General features: G+C 48.5%; 2 protein-coding genes across 2 annotated transcripts in view; both read right to left on the reverse strand.

Annotated features, from left to right (window-relative positions):
* Window positions 1–25,189, reverse strand: part of LOC149345950 (uncharacterized) — a 159,778-nt gene extending 134,589 nt beyond the window's left edge. Inside the window, exon 1 of the mRNA XM_089586287.1 lies at window positions 24,838–25,189. The gene's annotated coding sequence lies outside the window, so the exon portion shown is untranslated. The remainder of the gene's footprint in view (window positions 1–24,837) is intronic.
* Window positions 16,621–20,473, reverse strand: LOC149345951 (uncharacterized). The gene is made up of 3 exons (XM_089585322.1): window positions 18,274–20,473; window positions 17,997–18,159; window positions 16,621–17,127 (listed from the first exon to the last, which is right to left on the reverse strand). The coding sequence occupies exons 1-3, from the start codon at window positions 18,485–18,487 to the stop codon at window positions 16,719–16,721; spliced, it is 786 nt and encodes a 261-aa protein (XP_089441448.1). The 5' UTR covers window positions 18,488–20,473; the 3' UTR covers window positions 16,621–16,718.
* Window positions 25,190–26,440: the final 1,251 nt, after the last annotated feature.

A 26,440-nucleotide genomic window follows, 5' to 3' on the forward strand; every position in this document is an offset into this window, starting at 1 on the left:
ATCTACTCCACCTTAGGGTATTCCCCTAAACATTTGACCAGTAGTTTCTGACTCCGCTGAATATTTTTTTCTTTTTTTTTGTTTGCGCATCGGACGGGCCTATATTCTATATAGGGAAACTGAAGGCAGAAGGAGAGGGGTGAGAGAGAGAAAGAGGGGGTGAAAAAGACAAACGGAAGAGGGAGAGACGGGAACAGAAAAGGTAACGAAGCACTAGTTCAGGTCTAACCGGTTCACCACGTTTCCGTGAAGCTTGACCTTGAAGATGACCTTGGCAAAAGCTAGCATAGCAACAGCCCACGCAGAAATAAAATATCACCTCGACTGGGTTTCGAACCCACGGCGGCGGCGCGATCGGATCAGCTTCGCTGGCCAGTGCACGTGGGCACTATGCTAACCACAGCCACAAGGCCAACTTGGTTAAATGTGTTGGATGACTTGGTTGAACTGAACAAAATTTTAACCTGCCGTGTCAGTGCAAGTGTTGTTGACATGTTTTACTTCTTTGTACCCGTTGTGAAAATGCAATAAAGAAAAAAAAACACTATGCTACCGCCGCAGCCGATCGCGCCTCGTTGTTGTTGTTGTAGCCTACGACAGAATGGCACATACTCACTCTGGAGGATCGGCCAAGAATCAGGTGGTAAAGGTTGGTGCTCACCTGTACGTAGTAAAGGCAAAAGGAAAGCACACGGGAGAGGAACACCGGGGGAGTCTACCACAAGAAGGGCACGGAGAGGATGAAAAAAAAAGAAACAAAACAAAAAAAAAACAGAAAATAATGTTAAACTGCAACAAAATCTCGAGCTGTGCATTCCACATCGCCGTCTTCGTCAACTTCCATTTGCGGCGCGAACAGACCAGATCAGCTTAGCCTCGCTCAGAGCTTATCCTGAGCCTAATATCGTCTCCACACGTGCCGACGACCCAGCAATGAGCCGACCAGACTAAGCACATGCTTTAGCACGCCTACTCGGTTCAGCTGCGTTGAAAGCCGACCACTTATTTTCTATAAGCCAGTATTTTTCTTTTTCCCCTTCTATTCTACCTATTTCCACCGGCCGACATATTTGCGCCGGCCGGCAGTTTCTGCTGCCGGCACCACTACTATATAATAAGACAAATCTGCCTCCACGACCCCGTATTGGTTGCCTTGGTGTCCTCTCGGACACTTTAACCCGCTGTCACAGGAGATTACGGAGAAACAACGGACATTCCGTGAGCCACAGCGACTGCATTTCATTGCTTTGTGGACGCGCAGTTCTTACGGGATACAGCGAACACAGAGCCGCCACATTTAAATTCCGTTACACCGATGTTTAGCAGTGCGCGACAAATACCACCGAGCTGAAAGGAACCAACTCCGCACCAGGCGGGCTATCCGGATTAGCCAGGCTGCTATACACATTCATGGCGGCTCAGGCCAAGACACCTTTATTTTTCCCATAACGTATGTCCGGATTAGGCCCGTCTTCTAATCCGCTTAATTTTTCATATGCTATATATACTGTAGAGAGCCCTGCAAAGAGCCGCAAGGTCTAAATGCGGGGACACAAACTGGAGAGAGAAGCGATAGAAGAAAATAAGACACGGGCCGGAAATAGCAAGAGCCTCACTAATCCCTTTAACGTATTGTCGTGGGATGTTGTATTAACAGTTCACTCGGGGTTTTAATTAACCTTAACAGAGTCAATCATTATTTTTGGCCCTGCCTGTTTTGACCCGCCTGATACCTTCTGCCTCTAGCTCTGCGGCCCAAAAGGGGACTTTTAGAGTCAAAGTTGAAACTAAAAAAAGGCGCCTCAAAGCCGTACCGAAGAAAGAGAGAGAGAGAGGCCAATCAAACACGCTAGAACAGAGTCGTGGAGTTGAACGGGGCACAGGCCGCGCCCATCCCTGCATAATTTAACGCTCGGCATTCGGACACGCAGCGTGTTTGATCACCCAGCCGCCGGCTGATTGAACGGCGCGCAGATCGACCCCCCCCCCCCCCCCCCCCCTGGGACCGATGCGGGAGGAGAGCTAGGCAGGCAAACAAGGTCCTCGTGCATGTAATACGAACACGACCACTCGTGCCTAATGAGGTCGTACACACGCAGAGGCGCACAATCGAACAAATGCCACAGAGGGCATTTATTCTGCACACACTCTGCTCTGCTGTCAAAGCCCCGACGCGGACGTCGACCCCCTGATGCGGAACTTCAATACAGGATATCCGCGTCTGCGTGACGTCACAGAGAGACCGAATTAGCTGCGCGGTTCAGGATGTCAGGTGCATGCAAAGTAGGCCCGTGTAAGTTCACGTACAGGTACGTCCAATATGAAGCGGAATGAGGGATGTCCCAAAGAGCGCACAATTCCCTCACCTAGACTCAAAATTTCTTATTTGAGGCCCTTTTCCCTTCCAGCACTTTGAAAATTCAGTCAATTTGGAAAAACAGACAACTTCGGCTGTCAGAATTCCGTGAAACACGGGAAAAAATCCCTTCTTGCCAAATTTTACCTCTCAAATTCAATCAAAAAGGAAAAATTACCCGAATGTGGAACATATTAAATGGGATAGATTGACCGCATTCATGATACCCATGGTTACTTTATAAGCCCCAGTTAAAAGCACACTTTTTCCTTCGTTCTCGATAGTCTTTCCATGGACAGATAATGCCCTCGAGAAATTTCTAACTTCAGAGTAGAAGAAACAGCATTCGTTCATGTCTGCTAATTCACTGCGTCCTATTTTATATTGGAGCTGCTTACACAAAGGGTTGACGGGATTCAACGTGTCAAGGTAGCGTAGTGGAATACGAGTAATGCCATAGCGGAAGGCTCTGGGTTAATTGAGAGCTCCTGGCGCTCTTTTACACCGAAAAACTCGTTTCAGGAATTAAGCTCACCCAGGCCGGAAGTTGCGTACCGGCACAGGAATCACCTGCCCCGCCGTACTGCGTGTCCAGCCAATGAGAATGCTCCCGCCTAATGACGTCACTCCCTTCCAGCAAACGGGGATGCTCTCCTCTAATGACGTCACTTCTTTCTAGCCAATGGGAACGCTCCAGTCCGGTGAAGTCGCTTCCTTCCAGCCAATGGGCGAATGTTATGACCGACGACGCATTCCGGGCTCATAAGTTTCCAAAGCTATCGGATTAGCTGACCGCAGCGGGAAAACCTGCCACTAAAGATACCTACACCTGCCGTCTCCTGCTACCGAATGATATTCAGCTGAGCGGCTAACACGCCGGGATGCACGGCACAATACACGCTACAAGCGTTGACAGAAGGCACTCAAGATGCTGTGAAGTGATCTGACGCGTCGACATTAAAGGACTTTGGCGCGCTTAATGGAACAGAGGACGCGCAAAGCTCTCTACACAAATAAAGTGGTTTGGTTCATGGGGTTTAACTTCCCAAAGCGACTCGGGCTATGAGAGACGCCGTAGTGAAGGGCTCCGGAAAATTTCGACCACCTGGGGTTCTTCAACGTGCACTGACATCGCACAGTACACGGGCCACTGGAATTTCTCCTCCAAAGAAATTCTAGCCGCCGCGACCGGGATCGAAGCCGCGTCTTTCGGGTCAGCAGCCGAGCACCACAACCACTGAGCCACCGCGACGGCACACACACAAATAAAGTGTTTTGACGCATTAATACATTGCACTGGGCTATAGTAGGAAAGCAGGCTCCAAATACACATGCGTTGTGCACAACAAAACTGTTTATAACGAAATAACGGACATATCGAAGAAATTACGATTTTCCTTGGAAGTTCGGTCAACACGGGCTACAACGAAGCTGCGGCTGTAAAGAAGTAATCGCCGAGCTCCTTCAACTTCGTTATAAAGAGGTTCAACTCGCTAGTATCAGTTAAGAGCAGCAGTAAGGCGGTAATCGGAGTCTGCTCGACACGTAACGTTACGACGGCCGTCGCTAACTCCGCCGATGGCAGAGCGGCGGGTTTTCAGCGTTGCTCGGTTGCCGCCTCCGCTTCAACGTTCATTCAGCGCTAGTGCCCCGTTTTTACGACTGCGCCGCAACACACCTCGGCGTTCCGCTGCTCCTGCCTGACTTTCACTGAACAGTTTCGATGCACGGGCCACGATGAGGCGACAGTCCGCTGCAGCCTCTCCGCTGAAACAGCGCTATATATAGAAATACAGATCTTCGCGCACAAAATGCACATACCAACATTCATGCTCGAAGTTTATGCGACTTTTTACACACAACGGGACTGCATTTTTTTTTTTTTTTTGTGACGCTTCGTAACGTTACCTTATTGACAGCACCTTTGATACCATGTTGCAAATTTAGAGTTAACAAAGAAAAAATTATTCGCAATATTTTTCCGCTGTTGGCTGGTCTGGCGAGCCGGTTAAGAACAGAGAGAGTTCGATTTTTTTTACCCTCGCTGTCTTCGCGATAGTCTCTCCTTACCGGTACAGAGAGGAAGGTTTTGCACTATCTAACCTCATTATAACGAAACTGCTTATAACGAAATAATGGGCATAACGAAGTAATGACGCTTTCCATACAGAGTTCGGTCAACACGGCCTATAACGAAGTTACAGCTATAACGAAGTAATCGCCGGGCCCTTCAACTTCGTGATAACGGCGGTCGGCACGCGCTCAATGACCCACGAGAGCGAACACTCAGCGCAGTAGCGGCGCAGAATTGGCGACAGCCGCCGGCAATACGAACCAGCGACGAAGCCAAACACGGTGCAGCTCAAGGAGGGAGACAGACTGAGATGAGAGCAGGAAATGACACGTGCCGTCGACCCGTTTCTGCCCATCCTCGGCGCCTCAATCAGGGACCGTCCTTGAACGCCGTCTACCCGCCGCTGCTGGCAGGGTCGCTGGCACGTTCGATAACCGCGCGAAACGCAAAAGGCGAGCACGCGCCGAGATTTCCGTCAGCGGTGATGAAGCACCGTTGGTGCGAAGTAATCCCGAGGTTTCCGTCCCAGCCGACGGTGTCGCTTTGCGATTAATTAGAATAAGACGCGCGGCTAGAAGACAAAATCCATGCGACGAGCAGACGACATACCGACACCCAAATTATACATCTTTCGGGGATCTTGAGCGTTAATTACGCCTAATTGCACATTTTCGCATCTAATTTGACACAAATCCGACGTTTTTCCAACCATTCTGCGACAATTTTCGCTATGCTGTGACGACTTCCGGTGGATGTGACGTCACACCGTTCCCGTGGCTACATCGACGTCCGCGCTACTTCGACGCAATTTCGACATTTTTGTCTATTGTTAATTAACCAATTAATCTACAGTCATCATACTTGACTTCTAGGTTCATTTTTTCCTCCTCTATCTGAAGCACCACTGGTTTCCTTCTATCTCTTATCGTTAAAGAACCCCAGGTGGTCGAAATTTCCGGAGCCCTCCACTACGGCGTCTCTCATAGCCTTAGTCGCTTTGGGACGTTAAACCCCATAAACCATAAACCATCTTACAGTTCCCGAGTCAAACGCGTGTGACACGCTTTGTTAACGGACGACAGTACGACCCATTAAAGGCTTTCGCCTTGAAAATCCACGCGACGAGCAGACGACATGCACAAGTGCCATCATCCCCTCGCCCCGTGCGTTGTCTGTGTTGCGCCTAATTCTGATTAACCGCGCAGCGACAACGTATCCGCTGATACGTCTCTTTGTTGCGTCACGATCCTTAACTATTACTGCTCTGGATCTATTCATTGATTCACCTATTCACCGCAGCTGTGGAGCTTTGAGCCGGTGTGGGGTACGATCCCCAGTGCCGCCAGGTACCCAACAAAGGTACAGGTGCCGTCAAAAGTAAATGGAAGGCAATATTAACGAAAAAATTAATCATTGCCCGCTCAGTTCATGCATCCTTGAATACATACGTGCAGACTAATTGTGATTGTGCGAATTGCACTGTGCACTGTTGAAGGCGAGGTTCGGTGTCGCGGCTCGACGGATCCACGGTCAGCACGACGCCCGTTCCCACCTCCAGGCCAAGGACAGGAATGCCGCTGAGCGACGGAGTTAGAAGGTGGCGAAAGAAGACTTGAATTTATTTACATATTTACAACAGTCAGGAACAGAAAATGCGACTGTGACTACATATTTACAAGAGTCCGGAACAGGAACTGTGTCTGCTGCGACCGCATTCGTCGCCGAGTTTTATACGATCCTTCTTCCCTAGCTTCCCTAGGATGATGACGTCAACTCCAGGGCAGGTGTGGCCGGAAACTTTCACTCGCGCGCACAAACTTCCACCCCCGCACTTGTGGACACGTCACGCGTTGAGCCGGGGAGACAAGGATGCCTTCGAGGTAAAGTTGATTCCGGGAAGCAAGGTTCTCGGACGCGCCGAAGGTTCCCCTGGGCCGCCGACACGTGTCCGTCAGAAGACATTAGTCACGAAGGGTCGGAATGCGAGACCGTCAAAAGGGCAGAAGTGGGCCTTTGTCCTTTTGGGACGTTCTTGAAGGTTGCGGAAGTCCCCGCCAGCCCGCCGCGATGCTCGATACGCCGATACGCAGAAGAGCCACCAAAGATGACGGCCCTTGACATCCGCCATAGTCGCTTGTGTCCTCTTGTTCCTGTGGGGTCCCGCACTGAGACGCAGCAACGTACATTGCCCTTGCCACTAAGGTCCATTCGGCACGCCTTGAGGCAAACACGTCGTTGGGTAGACAGGGGTTTCTCGGAACCATCCAGGAGGAACGTGGGTGCTGACTTCTTGCTAACGCCGATCTTAACAGCACCAAGAAACATGGACCATTATGCTTTAGATTTAAAGAAATTAAATTTTTTTGACAAAGTCGCCTTCCATTTACTTTTGACGGCGAGTGTACAATGTTTAGAGTGGCCTGGCGCTCGGCTTATCTGGGGTGAAATGCTTTGACCTTGTAGAAAAGAAAAATACTTTGTGTCATGCGTAAACAGTGAACTCTCTTCGGCCAAAGCTGCCCTTGCCATTAATATTCGACATGTACATATCACCTCATACTGCAGACCTGGCCAAAACAGCACGGGCAGCACAAGACAGACTCGAGCATCGTCACAGCCGTAAACATGGGGCGAGAAAAATAGAAACATTCGATGGAATAACACGCTGCACCGATCACAGCTGCAAGGTGCGTTGCTGGGCGAGTTGGTTTGCAGACATTTTGTGAAACATGCGGCTCCGGCAGACGAATGACGACAGCAAATGGACACAACTGCTCTGAATTTCAGAAAGCGCCGAACCGCACCTTTTGCACAGAACTGCGCTGAACAGAAGGCCTCTTACTAATAAAAGGTACGGTTAATTCGGCGCCTCCTGAAATAAAGGCGGCGTAGTTCAGAGCAGTTGTGTCCATTCTCTGTCGTCATCCGTTTGCCGACGCCGCATGTTTCCCAAAATGATCACAGCTGAACTGGCGTTGTCATGGGCCACTGTCCCCACCCTGGCTGCGCAATAAGACACACATCGTTGCCGTTTTGGGATATCGGTCGCGATAGGGGCATTACGCGTCTCGATAAGATATACCACACGACCCCGTAATCTGCTCTGCTCAGAGATAACGGTGACACACTTAGCCCCGGTGGCCGCGATTGGTGCCAACAGTGGGCGATCTGTAGGCTAGACCCGTAGAAACAATTGAACACCTCATACTCAAATGTGATGGTATCCATCCGGATGTCGATGCAGGCACAGTCACTCTTCCTGAGGCCCTACCATCTATATAAATAACAACGGTCATGTAAATAAATCCGCAGTGGAAGTTAGCAAAAAGCGACTGGAGGATTGGTGGCTGAAAAGCAGAGATGTGGCATAAGGTTAGAAGTGTAGAAAACCGTATGGAAAGAAGATGGCGAACCTTAATGAGAATTAACAACAGAGTTGAACAGAAATAAAATTGGAGGCTTATCAAGGTTAAGCCCAGTGGATGCGAAGCATGTTAAGCAGCTGCCTCAGTGTGGATGGGGCTAAGTAACGGAGACGTGGTTTTAGGTTAATCGTCGAACTTTATTCTTTGCAGCCCGAAAAACACACTCTTATGGTCCGTAAATGCATGACTCTTGGTTTGCACGTCACTTATTCTGTATTGTCTTTGAGCATTTCTACACAACACCAAGTCTAAACTGTTTCCCCACTGATTCGTTTTGCATTAATATTATTAACGTCCTTAGCGTTTGGATGCATCTTGACCGCATACACGCCCGGCGCAAAGACGCTGGCGCGGTTGCGGGCACAGAGACTAAAGGCGTAGATATAGTCCAACGTAACGCGCGCGCGCGCGCCGGCGGGCGACGTCGGCTACGTTACGCCGGCTACGACGGGCGCGTCGGGAAACCGGCCTGTCTTGAGTCTGGCGCGTCTGACGTGCCCAGCGCCTCAGCGCCTGCGGAGAACAGGTTTTTCCTTTTTCGCGCTCACCGCGGCCAGGCGAGCACGTTGTTTTTCTGCTGCTACCGCGCAAATTTCACTACTTGCAGAACGCGCAAATTTATTCGCGCAGTATGCCGTTGACGCACGAGGCGAAAAAGAAACTTGCACTAGCACTGCTAGTGCAGCGTCTTCGGCGCAAACGTAGGCGATCAATGTACATCAGAGAGATATTCGACAAGAGGCCAGACCTTGGCGAGTACCACCACCTGGTACAGGAGCTCCGGCGAGTGGACCCGGAGTACCATTTCAAGTATTTCAGGTAACATAAACAATTTTATAGTGCTCCCGCAATACATGTCGTGAAGACGTCAACGCAACAAACGAGGGACAGAGAAGATACATATCAAGTTCATGAGTGCTACTGTGTCATCTCTTCTCTCTCTCGTCCGTTTTTTGCGCTGACTTCTTCACGACATGCATCACCAACTAGTCCTGCAGCTTGCTCTCCTGTCCCGCGATACAGTAGCGTTTTCTAAAAGTTCCACGTGTTATATTTACTTTATCGGGTTTCGAGGCAAGGTGATGTGTAGCGACACTTCAGCACTGAGTTTTTCGTTCGTACCCGTGGCGTGCGTCGCAAGTAGCTTTATTCATTTCTTTTTTTTTTTTGTGGTATACCTAGTGCTCAGGTACCAAAGTTACTGAGCGCGCTGTAGCGCTCTTCTGCCATAATCGAAACGACTTATATGGTCTGACGCAAATTGAAGCAACACGGGCTGTGTGTAATTGCCACTGCAAACCGGTAAGGTAGATTTTCAGTACAGTTTGTCTGTTCATGCAGAATGACCAAAGCATCTTTCGACCGCCTGCTGGACCTCATATACTTCAAAATTTTGCATCCTCCCAACCACCGCAGACCGATATCTCCAGGTGAAAGGCTGGCTGTTACACTGAGGTGAGTGTGGTGCTGAAATTAAGGCTGTGTATTTTGAACGGCATGTTACAACCAGAACTCACGAGGTCATCACTGCTTGAGGTGAAAAAAATTTGCTCTGCTTGCCTTGGTTCGCACATTTTGTATTGCTGTGAGCCTGTCACAAAGTCAAACAGCTACTAAAACAAGTCAAAATTCATTTTCTGCGAAACTATGCTCATCATATCGATTTTATGATTGCTGAACATTTATTTTATGACTGCTAAATGCTTACAGGTTCCTTGCCTCAGGCTGCAGCATACAAGACATTGGAATGTCGTACTGCATGCACACTTCAACAGTGTCGCAAATATTAAGGGAAACTTTGCCAGCGATATGGGACTGCCTGTCACCAGTTGTCTTGAAGTGCCCAACATCAGCACAGTGGCAGAACATCCAACAAGCTTACAGCACGAAATGGAATTTTCCCAACTGTGTTGGCAGCATAGACGGGAAGCACTTTGCCATGAGATGTCCGGACAACACTGGCTCTGATTACCACAACTACAAGGGATTTTTCTCAATTGTGCTTCTTGGAGTTGTAGATGCCGATTATCGATTCGTGCTGGTTGACATCGGAGCTGAAGGACGATTTCCAGATGGTGCTATTTTTAGAGAGAGCACCATCAAAGACCAGCTTGAAGACGGAACACTGGGTCTACCTTCTTCAACGTCCAGGTGGCCTCTGTGTATCGTGGGTGACGCAGCGTTCCCTCTGAAGACGTACTTACTTAGGCCTTACCCTGGGAAAAACTTAGAAGAGAAAAAAAAAGTCTTCAACTATCGGTTGTCTAGGGCACGGAGGTGCGTTGAAAATGCCTTTGGCATTTTGGTTGCACGGTGGCGCTCCTTTCTTTCCACTGTGGATGGAGACCCTGAACTCCTAACCAATATGGTTAAAGCAGCAGTGTGCTTACATAATTTGTTAATGCAGGACTCTGCATACTGCCCATCTGGCTATAGTGATAGTGTGTGTGGAGAAAATGTGCAAGATGGTGATTGGCGCAGAACAGTTATGGAAGTAGGTAGCAGCAGCAACCACTCTACAGTAACAAGTAATCGGTCGACTTCAACGGCCATGGCCTTGAGGGATGAAATCGCTGAATATTTCATATCTCCAGCAGGCTCCCTTCCTTGGCAGCTGAATGTCGTTCGGAGGAGCTAAAAAGTAGCCTAAACCTTTACAAGACGTTGCATGAGCAACCATCTTGTGAATCTTTCTTAAACAGCGAAAGTAATGTAGCCTTACTGCAGTTTTATACCGTTCATTTTGTGTAAGCACCAGACAGACTTCGTTCTGTTCGAGCGCATCACTTCCCAGCTTGTTTTCCATGTCTTTTAGTAGTAATAATAACTCATTTTGTTGTCAAGTGTTGCTAAGCCTGTTCTATTCCTTAAATGCTGTCTGTTTTTCAAACGTGCTATTAAACATGACTGACATTTTGTTTTGACTTCACAATTTATTTGCATCACTTGTTTCTACAAGTGCACTTCATACTTTCATGTCATGCAGGTAACAGAAAGTTTATTCTAGGTGGAAGTAGCACATGGTTTATTTTGGTCTACTTGTGGGGTTTAAAGACTAGTGTTCTTTTGTTTCCTTCTTTCCAATGGAAAAAGCTTTAACAGTCTTCAGCAAGCACTGGCACTAAACCTGGGCCTTTTTGATGTACTGGCGTGTTGGTCATTTCCAAATTACATGCTTAACAACCTTCCAGTTAATTGGATTTTTTGAAAGATTGAATGGTTAATTTTGCAGTGTAACACCACCAAAATAAAATGACATTAAATAAATATTTTTATGCAATGAGGTGCATCAATAAGATACTGCTTTATTATGTACAAATTACAAAGTCGGTTCCTCACAGTCTCCCTTTATTTGTATACCCGTACAAGTGAAAAAATATTGCAGGCTACTGAGTATCCATATGGTACAGCAATTGAACACTGGTGTTCCATCACTAACATCATGTTTGACTTAAAATCACTTCATTTGGCACATAGCATAAAAAATACACACCTCAAGTCAAGAAATAAGAAAGTAGTGCACGCGAACAACAGCTGCCAATGAAATATAAAACTCTTAAAAATCAAGAATCAGCTAAAAGCAGAAGTAATAAAGGTCTGCAATAAAAACATTGAGATATGCACAAGCATTGTTGGAGCTAACATCACAGTTGATTCAGAAATTATATTACTATGCCTATAGCAGTAGCTAAAATGCGCATCTGGGTTTACACTGCAGCAAAGTAATGTAGCTGAACAACAGCTACCAATCAAATATTAAACCTGTAAAACGCAATCAGGTACTAGATGTAGCAGCAATGGGTTGCAATAAAAACCATCCTTTAAATCTGCACAAGCACTGTGTATCCCATCAGTGCTGTAACTGGACTAAGCACAGTATAATTAGTGAGCAGAGATGGCACAGGTCAAGCAAACTAAAAATAGGAACATGCTATCACATTTAAAATCACAGAACTAGAGCAGTTCCATATCATGAGCGAAATAAAATATGAAACATGCTATCACATTTAAAATCACAGAACTGGAGCAGTTCCATATCACAAGCACTTGAAGCATGTTGCGGCCAGTCTTCTTGCATTGAAATGAAAAAGTGGTATGATGCATATTTTATACATTCATAGCTAACATCACAGTTGATTCAGAAATTATATTACTATGCCAATAGCAGTAGCTAAAATGCGCATCTGGGTTTACACTGCAGCAAAGTAATGTAGCTGAACAACAGCTACCAATCAAATATTAAACCTGTAAAACGCAATCAGGTACTAGATGTAGCAGCAATGGGTTGCAATAAAAACCATCCTTTAAATCTGCACAAGCACTGTGTATCCCATCAGTGTTGCAACTGGACTAAGCACAGTATAATTAGTGAGCAGAGATGGCACAGGTCAAGCAAACTAAAAATAGGAACATGCTATCACATTTAAAATCACAGAACTAGAGCAGTTCCATATCATGAGCGAAATAAAATATGAAACATGCTATCACATTTAAAATCACAGAACTGGAGCAGTTCCATATCACAAGCACTTGAAGCATGTTGCGGCCAGTCTTCTTGCATTGAAATGAAAAAGTGGTATGATGCATATTTTATACATTCATAGCTAACATCACAGTTGATTCAGAAATTATATTACTATGCCAATAGCAGTAGCTAAAATGCGCATCTGGGTTTACACTGCAGCAAAGTAATGTAGCTGAACAACAGCTACCAATCAAATATTAAACCTGTAAAACACAATCAGGTACTAGATGTAGCAGCAATGGGTTGCAATAAAAACCATCCTTTAAAGGGACACTGAGGAGAGCACTATTAATATTTTTTTTATAGTAAAATCCGATAGTTCGGCATGTCATGGCTTTGTTGCCACTTGGCTGGCAGCGAAATATGCATGTATTTCTAAGAAATTTGGATTCGAAGTTGAAAAAGTTTTTCCCGCCGCTCTGATTCAAACTTGGGATTCTCCTATGACGACACAGGACTAAGTGACGTGAAACATGACGTGCGCATGACGGAAAGCAGACTCCGTGATTTCTGGCAGCCAGCAGTGCGGCTATGGTGGCTAGCATAGTGCGGCCTAGCAGCAGCCGAAAAGAAAGCTACCGCCGGCCGCACGTTGAAGGCATCTATCGGCTATTGCGGCCGTCGCTACAGTCGCTTCGATTACGTTTGCAGTGGCGTTTTGCCAGCGTTACGATGGATCTCGTTCTCGAAGTCGGCAACGAAGTTCTCGCAAATAGACACCTTTAGCATACCGTGTACCTTGTTACCGCTAGCGGAATACCGGGAGCCCGTCTACCGCCGGAAAACAGGCGCTGATTGGTCCCGATGCTTCAGGAGCGCGCGTAGTTGCCGGGCACATGGCGCCATCTGGCGAGGTCAAGGACATTTGCGCATGCATTGGCTGCGCCTCAGGGATTTGTGGCTTCTCGGGTCCTAGAATGGTTCTAGCAACACTGCTTTGTCCTATGACGACATCACGCTTGTACTTGCGAGTTTGGCCTGTGGCGGCGATACCTGTATTTTGGTTCTCGCTCTTTTCTACGTTACAAGAGCTTTGTTGTCAGTGTGAGTGGCGTTTTTGTAATCAGGAGCTGGTATTCTGTCGATACAAGCCAACTTCAATTTCTCCTCAGTGTCCCTTTAAATCTGCACAAGCACTGTGTATCCCATCAGTGTTGTAACTGGACTAAGCACAGTATAATTAGTGAGCAGAGATGGCACAGGTCAAGCAAACTAAAAATAGGAACATGCTATCACATTTAAAATCACAGAACTAGAGCAGTTCCATATCATGAGCGAAATAAAATATGAAACATGCTATCACATTTAAATCACAGAACTGGAGCAGTTCCATATCAGAAGCGAAATAAAACATGGAATATGCAGAAGAACCGAAAACTGAGCGAGTTGGTGCATGTTGAAGATGTAAAAAACAGCGCAGCGACGACGGACAAGACAGCAGGAAGAAGGACAAGCGGTGACTAACAACGGAGGTTTATTGAAAAACCATCTATTAATACCCTCCAAAAAAACCACCTGGACGCGTGCTACCCCACAGTCAGTTCTAATCATAGGAATCAAGATGCTTAATCTCACAGTCATGGAGAAGCACCGAGGCAGTGCTTACACACGTGTCACCATTCACGTGGATTTGATATGCGGCACACAGTTCCCTTGTTAATTTATCTCTATGCCTGCAAACAACTGTCGTCTCACAGAAAAGAGGACTGCACATTTTCTTATCGGGGCAAACCGGGATATCATTATTCAGGGGCAGTCTCTGTTATGTAACGCAAGGTTGGACGATGGGGGACCTTTTAAGGAGGGACGAGGGTCTTAAAACTAACTTTTTTATTTAAGGCTAGAATCGCATAAAATTTTGCACACAGATGCATTATTCTCTTATGATTCCAAATATGTACGCTTGACCCTTTTCCATAAACTTTATCATCCTGTTCTGCTCCATAACGATTTTTTTCAATCACCTGAATCTCTTTTTCCACGTCGCGAACACCCGCTGAAAGTTAAACGCATATCATGCCACACTTCTTCTTTTGCTAACTGTTTCGTACCTCGTACTATAGTCGACTGGAATAATCTACCATCACACATCGCTTCTGAAAGGGATCTTAACAAGTTTCAGGACCTTCTAACCCAAATGTCTGTCTAGCTTTACTAATTGATTGTACCACTTGCTACATTGAGCTGTTTTATTATTTTGTTTTGTTCCTGCAATTGTTATTGCCTCTAAAACGCTATCTGTTCTTTTTTCGTGTAAATCACAATGTATACTACAGGTTTTTGTTTGTTTCTTGTTTTGTTTTCTACATGTGCTTTTTGTATTTATGTATTGCACCTTGGTGCTTGCTCATTCTTATTTTGCGTTGTGTGTCATTGTTCCCCCCTATGTAATACCCTCGATTGAGGGCCTTTAGGGGTTTATGGAATAAATAAATAAATAATTGAGCTGGTGGTCTTAGATCTTACAAACTCTAGAATGTAATTAGTTATTTCTTACACAGCTTTAATGAACTTTGTCGTCGCATTCTGTTGTTTTATTCACATGAATTGATAGCCAGAGAGTTCTCATACCCGATGACATTCTTCGTTTTTCTCTAAAGGCATGTCATCCTGATATACTATGTCGAGGGTTGCAGTATTTTACACTGCAACTCGTTAAGCTAATTGTAAATTGCTATTTATACCTGGCCTAAACAAAAAAAGTAAGAATGTCATCGGGTATGGGAATTTGCTGGCTATCAGTTCATGTAATTAAAAGCAACAAAATGCAATGAGAAAGTTCATTAAAGCTGCATAAGAAATTACCTAATTACACTCTAGAATTTAAGATAACTTTTGATCTAAGACCACCATTATCACTACATTTTTGAAATCAGAAGAGAGAAACACATCTGTGTGCAAAATTTCATCAGATTCTAGCCACAAATAAAAAGGTCACTTTTAAGACCCTCATCCCTCCTTAACAAGGTATTATGCTGGCATAGGCGGGTGTTCACACAATTTCCGGTTTGGCCGATGTATTTCTTGCCACACGAAAACTCAACGTCATAGACTACCCTTTCAGCACATGACACGAACCTATTTTGGTGTTTTATCTTGCAGGCTCTACTACCGGTTGTTTTTTGTTTTTTAGCCTTTGCTTTCCTATCTACTATGGCACATATTTTTCCAAGTTTTTCCGGGGCTGAGAACAGCACTTGAATGCCATATTTGGCGCCTACACTCTTTATGAAGAAAGATGAACATACGGTATAACCGCATGCCTCTTCATGCTGGTCTGCTCAGATGGATGGCAGTTCTTAAAAGACTTTAGTTTCCTCAGAATTTTATTGCATGCAACCAAGTGCATGCAAGCAAGTTAAATGTGGAATAGCCGTTGCATGTTTAGGATCAGCACTTTCAAAGTCTTGTGTGCATGGAATGGCAAATACTTTTCGTCAGCAGGTTAGGAGATTACAATCAGCAGCCTTTCCAGAAGAGATAATCTTGCCTGCATGCAATAAACTTCTGAGGAAACCACAGTCTTTTAAGAATTACCATCCATCTGAGCAGACCGGTATGAAGAGGCATGCGATTATACCATATGTTCATCTTTTGTCCCATATACTAAAGAGTGTAGGCCTCAGATATGGCATTCAAGTGCTGTTCTCAGCCCCGAAAAAACTTGGAAAAATATGTGCCATAGTAGATAGGAAAGCAAAGGCTAAAAAACAAAAAATAACCGGTAGTAGAGCCTGCAAGATAAAACACCAAAATAAGTTTGTGCCATGTGCTGAAAGGGTAGTCTATGACGTTGAGTTTTCGTGTGGCAAGAAATACATCGGCCAAACCGGAAATTGTGTGAACACCCGCCTACGCCAGCATCATACCTCGCTAAAAGGTCCCCCATCGTCCAACCTTGCGTTACATAACAGAGACTGCCCCTGAATAATGATATCCCGGTTTTCCCCGATAAGAAAATGTGCAGTCCTCTTTTCTGTGAGACGACAGTTGTTTGCAGGCATAGAGATAAATTAACAAGGGAACTGTGTGCCGCATATCAAATCCACGTGAATGGTGACACGTGTGTAAGCACTGCCTCGGTGCTTCTCCATGACTGTGAGATTAAGCATCTTGATTCCTATGATTAGAACTGACTGTGGGGTAGCACGCGTCCAGGTGGTTTTTTTGGAGGGTATTAATAGATGGTTTTTCAATAAACCTCCGTTGTTAGTCACCGCTTTTCCTTCTTCCTGCTGTCTTGTCCGTCGTCGCTGCGCTGTTTTTTACATCTTCAACATGGAGCACGCTAACGTGTGTTACCCGACAACAACAACAAAAAAAAGCTGCTATGATTTATCAGCCGTCGCATTCCTCCAGTATCTCCATGATCCGCACCTTGCACCTGGCTGCGGCCTGTCTCCCCATCCTTTGTAATGTCAGCCCAACTGATAGGCCAAATGCCTCAGTCTCTGAAATTTGGTGCTGCAGGTGGGACAGTACCTGCTGTTCGAAGGCATCAGTACCCCCTTTTCTTTTTTTTGCTGATGGCTCCCTAGTTGGCTGGGAGAGGGGTGGTGCCATCCGGCCAGGAGCAGGCTCATCCTCGAGATTAGGCGGCTCTGCGGGCACAGGTGCTGCGGGCACATCTGGCATGCTCTCAGCAGGCGATGCTCTGCCGTGCATTATCTCATTGAAGATAACCTCTGGTGAGGTATCTATGTCCCCTCCTGCCACTGCCGGGGGCTTTGGGAGGTTGCACACAGTTCTGCAACAAAGGAACAAATATACATGTCACTAATTCGACACCATGTTTTAGGATGAAAAAGAAAAATGCACTGCCTGCAATTAAAACAAAACTTTCTAATGCTGTGCTTAGTGGCAAGTCAGCTTTCCTTCCCAACCCTGACAAGCTATAGACTCCATGCGAGCAAAGAAAAACACGTTAAAAACGCAGGCAGACAGAAGATATGTCGAGAAGTGATGGGACCACCAAATAATTCTTCGCGAGAGAAAGACAAGTGACATAAGCTGCCGTGCACTTCCCAAGCTACTTCCTTTGATTACCTCGAAAAGTGGTGCACCTAGTGAGGTCCAGTTAGCATGGCAAACTTTTCAAATGATACATGCATAGCATTCCATTCTGAACCTGAAAAACTTGCTTCTTCCACAACACAAACGTGCAACCAAGAGTGAATGCTATAAATTTTACTGAAAATCACATTTTTTTCTGTAATGCACACCAGTAACAAGACCTAAACAACATATACAGCACAGCAGTGGAGCTTAGTAATTTTTGCACACTTTCTAACTTCAACTGAAAACTATAAAAGCGTGATCCAGATCGAGTGCGCTTTTTGTGAGTATTTCTTTTTTTCGCTTGCATTCCCAAACATTTTTAAATTCTTTCCATGTTCCGTGCGGGTCGCGAAACTGTTAAAGTAAATCTAGGCACCGCGTTCCAGTACATAAATAAAGTGGTAATCGAGCTATTTCTCGTTATCGCACATTCAGACATACGGTGCACGACTTAGCAGGTGTTTTTCTCGATCTCGCACTCTGATCAACTAATCTAGCTACAAGACAAGGCGTTCGGTCATTTCCCCCACTGCGTTAAGCACCCGCTAGAAGGCTCACTTTCTTGGACGGCCGCAATTTCTGTAGAATTCCATCGCCGCGGAGAATTCCCAGGTGCTCCTCGACACGAAGCCGCTGCCGCTCCGCGTCGCCAAGTCGATTGCCTTCGCCTCCCTCGTGTACCTGTCCCGCAGGCGCTTCCACAGTTTGTGGCAATCGGCCACTGAAAGCAGCACGCATAAGGGAAACAATAAAGGCATTGCACGTCTTCGATCCGTGCATTAAGACAGGCAGTGCACAGTATGCACTGCAAATGTCGAGTCAATGAGACACTCACCTGTGTCGAGGCCGCATAGCTTGCGGATCGCCTCCCACGCATTTGCTTTCCTCTCCACATCCCTGTAATCTAATCGTTTCGTATCGTAGACGCAGGGATGTGCGCGGATACCCTCCAGTAGCCGCTCCACAACACTACTTGACGGCTCGGCGTTGTCCATTGTATTCTCGATACACGAGGGCTCGCCGCTTCCGCTGTAGCTGCACGCCGCCATTGCCTCTGCGCGCAGAGAATGCTGGGATACGTTGCGGACGCTGCCTGGCGTGGTCGGCGAGAAATAGCCGAGAGGCTATTTCCGCGTCGGCGACGTTGGTCTGCGCCGGGTGGCGCTGGTTACGTCCACTGCGTCGTTGCGTTGAAGTATAGACGTCGGCTTTTCGCCAGCGTAACGTCGCGGAGACTGACGCGCGCGCGCGCGCGCGTTACGTCGGACTATATCTACGCCTTGACGCGACAGCGGGCGCGCGCCGCCTCATCCCTGGCGTGACGTCACATATCACGTGATGCAGCGATGGTGGCGCCGCGTCGCGCGCGACGGCGCGAACCGAAGCGTGGAGGCAAGTATTTCTAGGGACCCTAGTGGAGGCCTCCGCTAGACACCCTACCTCCGCCGGGCGACGTCCGACAGCACGATATGAGGCCCCATCTGCAGCCGGTGTGACGTCATCATGTGATCTCACTTCAAGGTCAATGGTGGCCACCGCCGGGCGTCGCGCGAAGGCCCGAAACTACTACTTCTTACACCGTGCCCGAAACCTACGTTAATATGCTTCGCATAATAGGAAAAAGAAAGAAAAGCTGAGCATGGTGGCAATTGTCACCACCCCGTTTAAAGGGGGCGCTCCTATCCATCCAACCATCCAGCTAGGGTGCCTCGGTGGTCAGCGCCGCTTTCACGCGGACGTCAAGGCACCCTAATCACAGCTGCAACGCCCGTCACGGCACCGGCCGAGCGGCGACAGCCATCATCTCCGTTCCACGATCAGGCGCCATCCGCAGCGGGCTGACAAATACCGCCAGCCGGCCAGACGGCTACCTGCTGTACATTCCTCCTCTCCACACAGGTGCACCGGGCAGCCGTCGTCTGCTGTGCCGAGTGCATGCGGCTGACAGGCAAAGTCAGGGTCGCATTCCGCAAGAACTGCCCGCCACTCACTGACAGCGTACCATTCCTCGCGGGAGTGATGGGGGAAACAAAAATACATAATAAAAACGCGCCGCTGACGAAGCACGACCGAACGAGCGCTGCCTGCTGGATCCAGTTATTCCTTGCTCTCTTTTTCATTTCATTCCTTCTTTCCCGCTGGTGTCGGGGCCTATAATGAAGTGTTCCCCAACAAGCGACTTTTCCCGGCGTCTGACACCGCAACTTGGCCCACTCTTAGGACAGCGGTCCTATGGATATACGCAACTACCGGGTGTTTCAGCGAACACTTTCAAGAATTTTCAAGAATAGACTTTTAGGGGTAAAAATGTGGCTTTTGCGGCATAGTATTGCCCATCTTCGCGGAAACCAGTCAATCGTGAGCTGGTAAACTAATTTTTAATAACTAACTTTTTAACTAGTAGAGGTAGGCGACCAGTTACAATTACAGATTTGTAGCCGGCCGTTAGTAACAGCCGCATCAGTTTTTAGATCTTCGAAAAGCGATTACCCTCGTCCCTGAAGCTCGACAAAATCTGGCTGCGTCGGACGAAAAAACGCGCGCTTTCGAAAGCATGCAGACAAAGCAACCCCTCAAGTGCACGTAAGTGGTCGAAAAAGCAAAATTTTTTACAGCCACAGCGCCACGGGTAATCGCGTTTTCGATTTTCTAAAAACGGATATGGCTATTACTAACGACCGGCTACAAATCTCAAATTGCAGCTAGGCGCCTAAAGTTATAAGGTTAATTATTAAAAATTAGTTAACCAACTCACTACTTAAGACGATTCACCGGTTTTCTACTGTGTGCATGTCCTCCAACACTGGTAATACTATGCCGCAACAACCATATTTTTACCCGAAAAAGCCCATATTTGAAAATTTTTTAAAGTGTTCCCTGAAACAACCGGTACATGTACGTTCACCGCGCCGAGCAGATATTACACAGTACGCAATTCACGCCTGCTTTATTACCGGCTTCAAGGACACGCACAACCGCGCCAGCAGAACGTTGTCAGTGAATGCGAGAACATGTTCACATTTCCGGCGTGCATGCAGTGCAGTACAGCCGCGGCAGCTGCACGCACACAGCGCCCAGGGGGACCTTATTTATATATTTATTTGATGCACCTAGAGCGCTCTAACACATTTTTTTTTTTTTTTTTTTGGGGGGGGGGGGGGGTTAATAACATAGAAACACAGAAATAACTCATGAAAAAAGTTGTTTTCCCAATTACTTAATCAGTGGCGCATATGAATGGGACACTATAGACACTTTCCATCTGGTTTACACCGGGGAAAAAGCCAGCAGTCATTTCAAACCAAGGAAAGCCTAATGGAATGGAACAATCTGTCGTTATATATACTTTAGAGTGTGAAATCAGTTGCGCAGTCGCTGCTACAACAGAAAATAATTGCACGGGCAGCGGAAGAAGAACCAACTACACGGCGCCCGAGGGATCCGAACCAACGACCTCCACACAGCGCGCATAGTGCTCTGCCAACAGAGCTACGTCTCTCTCCCACCTACCTTCAAACGCATTTGCGTTGTGTAACCGAACCAGAGCGGCCGCTGTGGCTCAGTGGTTAGGACGCTCCGCTAATGAGACGGAGCACCCGGGTCCGAACCCGACCGCGGCGGCCGCGTTTCGATGGAGGAGGAACGCAAAAAGGCGCCCATGTGCTGCGCGATATGTCAGCGGGGTTTAACGTCCCAAAGCGACTAAGGCTATGAGAGACGCCGTAGTGGAGGGATCCGGAAATTTCGACCACCTGGGGTTCTTTAACGTGCACTGACATCGCACAGTACACGCGCCTCTAGAATTTCTCCTCCAAAGCGCCTTGCATTCCCTGATAACCCTTTATAAGACGCAAACTGTGTGCATGTCTCAAATGCATACATATGCTAAAATTACAATCGGAATGACTCTAGGTATAGAATGACAATACTTTCAAGCCGTTTCGGCAACTGGCTTTGTAGAAAAAAAATGGGTACACAGTACCAATGAATTCGTAAAAACACCTTAAATCCTTAGCTCTGTCTTTTGGGCGAATTAGGCCACTTGTATTAAAATTGCTTCAATAAGTATTATGAGGCAGTCGACTTCATGGAAAAAGCTTAACAGTTTAAAATTCTTCTTTCTAGCCAAGATAGGCCTCGCTGAAGTGTACACCCGGGCTTGCAAAAAAACGCAGAACACCAAGGAAGCCTATTAGGAGGATATAAAAACACACTGAGTGGCTTGTTTGACAGTTCAGTAGTATGCTGCAAGAAAAAAAAAATTGTACGCGGGTGCATCGTTTTCCGTTTGGCGGCACTTGAAGCTAGTGCGACAAGTGTCTCACAGCTGCGCATAATTGGTTAAACAATCATTCCGAGGTCTTGCTCTCGCCTCTACACTGTAGGGGAACCGTTCCTGTGAGTTACTCCTCTGGTGTTGGGCTATTTGGTGCTGCATATGTTAGCACGTGTCGGTGCGACCGACGAGTTTATAGCCAAAGATTATGGGCAGAAACAACAACGAAAGCGCGAACCTCTCGCTAGATTTTTAAACACAAAACAAGAAGAAACGCCTTTGCATATAAACGTTGCGTCGGTAAACCTGTACGCGGCACTTAAGGTCCGCTTTAAGGGCATGACGAGACTGCTTTGATGGGGTTCATGCCCATATATGCGGAATTGGTAGTTCTCTACTTAACATTCATAGATCCCTGGGTGTCCTCATTGCACTTCTGGTGCAGTGGTCAAGCGATGGCAGGTGCTGCTATCGGTCGGCCTTGTGCGACCTGGGTTGCTCCTCCCGGGCAACTTCTCGATACCATTTATTAATTTAATGGCCACCTGCCACGGTGGTCATTCTGCTCACAATGCAGTGGACAGGCTGCGATGATGATGTCACACGGTCACGTGACATAGGTGGCCTACATAGCTTGCACCGACGTCACATCCGGTGGCCGTCGGTAGCAAGTCGGCCATGCTGCCGAACCACTGCCAGACCGCCTCTAGCTTTCCGCTGCCCATGTTAGCTCGCAACGTGTCGGTTCTCGTCCATCCGTAGATTCGGTATGGCTTTGTGTGCCACCCTTGGCTGCTACGACCGTAGCGGCAGCTCCAGGCGAAAGAAGAAGCCGTTTAACACGAACTTCATCTGCATTCGTAAGATAATCGTAGGCATGCAAGTGCGAGCGCTCCATGACACAGTACGAATCTGCGCGAGCTGTGGCTGGCTCGCATTAAGCGCGATGATTTGGACCCCGACAACCCAAATTTAATTGTGTGCGGAGTGCACTTTGTGACAGGTAAGAGGCTTGTGTCGTCAACTTAATGTTTACGATGTAGCGAACCACGACTGCCGCGCCTGACGCCGCCTAGGCCGATCGCTGCCGGAGCGCCGACGACGACGAAGCGTCGCTGAAAGACGAAGTGCCGCCGCTCTGCACGAGATCGCTTGGGTTGGACTGGCCGTCTTCTGCGCTGCCCGCCGTTCTGCTCGCCGTTTTGTGTCGCCCGCTGTCAACACCACGCCTTGTACCATTTGTGCAGAAACCCCCTTTCAACGAAAACGTGGGAAGCAAGGGCTACACTCTTGAATGTTGCTGTTTTGATTAACGCCATCCATTTTGTCTGAAAACACAAACCCAGACTGGGTCCCGTGTCGCTGCATCCTAGCTACAGCACTAGGCAAGCCTTTTCGGATCGCCACGACCGCAGCGAGCAATGACTGCAGAGAAAGCGGCGTGCCGAGGCCGAGCTTTTCGTCTCGTTGCTTGCGCATCGCAGACAGGCTTCACACCCACCTGCTGTAGAAATCATTGTGTGGCTCCATTGATTCGAAGGCTTTCATTTCTTCCAACTTCACAAAGCTGGAAGGAGTACACGATATCCCCCGTGGGCCACTTCGAAGAACACATCAACGCCCATCGTCGCGTCGACTCCCAGTAGCAGCGTGTACGGATCTGTATCGTCGCAAATTTTCACTTTGTCTGCGTAGCGTACACGCGCCGATCGAATAAATTCAGACCAGTAGCCTGCACTGAATGGTTCATTCGTCTCTGGAGTAGGCATCGCACTCTAAAGATAAGAAAATAATCCAAAGTGTCTGAGGAGTGGTCTGGCATCGCAGGGCAGACGGGCGGGGACGGCCGAATGGTTCGGCAGCATGGCCGCAAGCGTTTGATGGAGGCGGAAGTGACGTGGGCTTTTCGCTCACAACGCCGAAGCCGGATATTATGCACAACGGGAGACAAAGTTATCGCGTTAACGTTAACAGTGTGTATCGTCGTCTGTGTTCCCCGTTAACTGCGTCGTCGTCACGTTGCGTCCAATCCTCGTCAAGCAAACCGATAGTATTCGCAAGCAAATAACGTGCCTTCCCCTAGCACACGGCATGTCTGGAAAGTGCGTTCCAGGTCTACACACGGAGCGATCATTCGGATGGCAGTTTTCACGCCATCCCAGCGGACCCACGTTCACCACGGTGGGTTCGCGAACATCCTTCGCTCTTAACGGCGCCGATCCTTCAGCATCACGGCGATCCACAGGGCTATCAAAGGGCGGAATGAATTGAAATATGCAGACGGAGCTTCTTTTCCGGAGACACGTGGGGTGTGAACGGCGCTTCAAGCAGCTGGGAACAATGCTCATTTGGGTAAAGCAAGAAGTTTCAAACAGAACGCTGCAGTGGTTGGCTTGTGTTCTCGAGCAAAGCAAGCGCCATGCACATCCTCGCAGCGTGGTGCAAATGATACGGCGACGACGCTCAGGAAATCTCGTAGCTCCCTTTAATAATACGATAGGGACGCCAACACCGCTGCAATGCTGGCACCCAAAACGTGGCAAATGCAGTGCACAACAGAAAACGCCGCGTCTTTCAGCGCGAACTAACCACACGGGGCCCGCGCCAACGCGCGCCGCGACGTCTCCCTCGCAGCGAAGGAGATGCCTTGCCCCGAAGGAAGCACACACCGCCGCGATCCCAAAAGGGAGCGGACGCGACTCAAAAAAAAGCCCAGCGGGCTCGCTCTCCGGCTCGCACCCAGCGCCATTGCCAAAAGGCAGCCTCTCCCCCGTCCTCTCGCTCCGGCCGACGACGCTGCGGACGATGCGGCACCGCCGCCGAAGTCCGTTAAGCGCGCTCACAACGCCAGCGTCACGAGCGTAGCGGAATCCGGCCGCGCACGAAAGACGCAGACGACGGCGGTTACAGCAGCAGCAGCAGACAGCATCCGCACGAACACGCAGACGATGCAGTGGAGCGCGCGGACGCAGACGACGGAAACGGGAGTAGCAGATGATGCAGAGACGAGATTGGAGCAGCAGACGAAGCACACACACACCGTTATTCGCGGCGAGGAAAGGCGTAACCACCGCAGAAAAATGCGTACACCAGAGGAGAGGCACAAACACCGCCGGTACTCACCGATTTCAGAAGGTCGTCGTGTGTTTTCTTTGGTGCCTCCGCACCGCAGGCTTGCGTGTCGGCGCCGTGTAGTACGTCGTCGCGTATTTCTTTTTCTTCCCGGCGTCGCCGCGGGCTTGAAGGTGTCCGCTTCCCAGGTGCGAGCGACGCCGCGGGCGGTTTCGTTTCTTTCGGGCTTTTGATAGACGGCCGCCGCCGGAGGAGTGCTGCGTGCCCCGCGGTTTCCCTTGACTAGCTTCGTGGTCGTCGGCTGGGCGCAGCGGCCGCCATATCCCTTTCGCACTGGCACTGCCCTGCCGCCTGCGACCGAGCGAGCGCGCCGCGTTCGGAAACTGCCGCCGGCGGCGGCCGCGGCGAGGGCTGCCTACTCTCTCCCTCTTCCCGCCATGCCTCCCCCCTCCCTCCCCCAGTCTGTCACGCCGGCTCCCTTTTGTGTCGTTAGCGGGATTTTTGCTTTGCTTTTTGGCCCAGCAAGAGCGAGCCTGGAAGCGAGAAATACATCTCGGCAAGCGCGGCAACGCCTCGAGGACAGCGCAGGAAAGCGACGAGAAAGCGTACAGCGACCTCACTCGGTCGCTCCGGTTACTAAGCAAAACAGACTGCGAAAGCAGCCGCGAGATGCCGCAACCTAGATTTGATGGGTAGGGTGCCTCGATGTTGATGGGTCCGTGGCGGGTTTTCTGTTTAGGTGTGGTGCTTCGATTTTAGGCAGGGTGTCGAACCGGAATTTTAAGCATGAAATGCTTTTAGCCCCCGTTGTCGGCAGTGTGGTGACGTCACGCCGAGACCGAGAGCCATCATCCGGGCACTGAAATCCACTCATCCGGGCACTGAAATCGAGTCATTAAGCATGAAATGCTTTTAGCCCCCGTTGTCGGCAGTGTGGTGACGTCACGCCGAGACCGAGAGCCATCATCCGGGCACTGAAATCCAGTCATCCGGGCACTGAAATCCACTCATCCGGGCACTGAAATCCACTCATCCGGGCACTGAAATCGAGTCATCCGGGCACTGAAATCGAGTCATCCGGGCACTGAAATCGAGTCATCCGGGCACTGAAATCGAGTCATCCGGGCACTGAATTCCAGTCATCCGGGCTCTGAAACGAGAACATCCGGGCACCGTACGAGACTTAACGAGATTTAACGAGACTCTCTAAGCCCTCCTACGCGACCGGCATGCAAGCAACGGTTGGTCTCCAAACGAGTCACAAAAAATAACTGCTGCCAGTGCCTTCTCAATGTTTATCAAGATATCAGTCGCGCTGTGCGTTTGATAATGCACGGAATTATAATTTCCGATTTCTAATAACTCCTGCAAAAAGCACATAAATGCCACGTACACTTCGTTGTCGTACGTGATCTCTTAGGGGCTTCGCGCATCGAAGCAAAAGCTGCGCAGGTGCACAGGGGCCCGGGGGAGAAGCGCTGCGTTCAAAGGGCAAGGCATCGCGCCGAACGGGTGGTGGCGTTCCTCCCTTGCTTTACGGTGCGGTTCGGGTCAACGTTACTAGAACAAACTCAGTTTCACAGCTCTGCCCGGAGAGCTGTCCCAAGTGGCGGTCGCGCGAACTAGTGGCGCTGCGATCGAGTCTTGCTCCCTC

Source organism: Amblyomma mixtum, chromosome 4 (assembly GCF_055824585.1).
Source record: "Amblyomma mixtum isolate Tamu chromosome 4, ASM5582458v1, whole genome shotgun sequence".
NCBI lineage: Eukaryota > Metazoa > Arthropoda > Arachnida > Ixodida > Ixodidae > Amblyomma > Amblyomma mixtum.

Coding starts and splice junctions, on each gene's coding strand:
- LOC149345951 (XM_089585322.1), bottom strand. CDS start 18,487: ATGGCGGCGTGCAGCTACAGCGGAAGCGGCGAGCCCTCGTGTATCGAG. Junction 18,160..18,273: donor GCTATGCGGCCTCGACACAG/GTGAGTGTCTCA, acceptor TGCTGCTTTCAG/TGGCCGATTGCCACAAACTG. Junction 17,128..17,996: donor AATTGCGGCCGTCCAAGAAA/GTGAGCCTTCTA, acceptor CCTTTGTTGCAG/AACTGTGTGCAACCTCCCAA.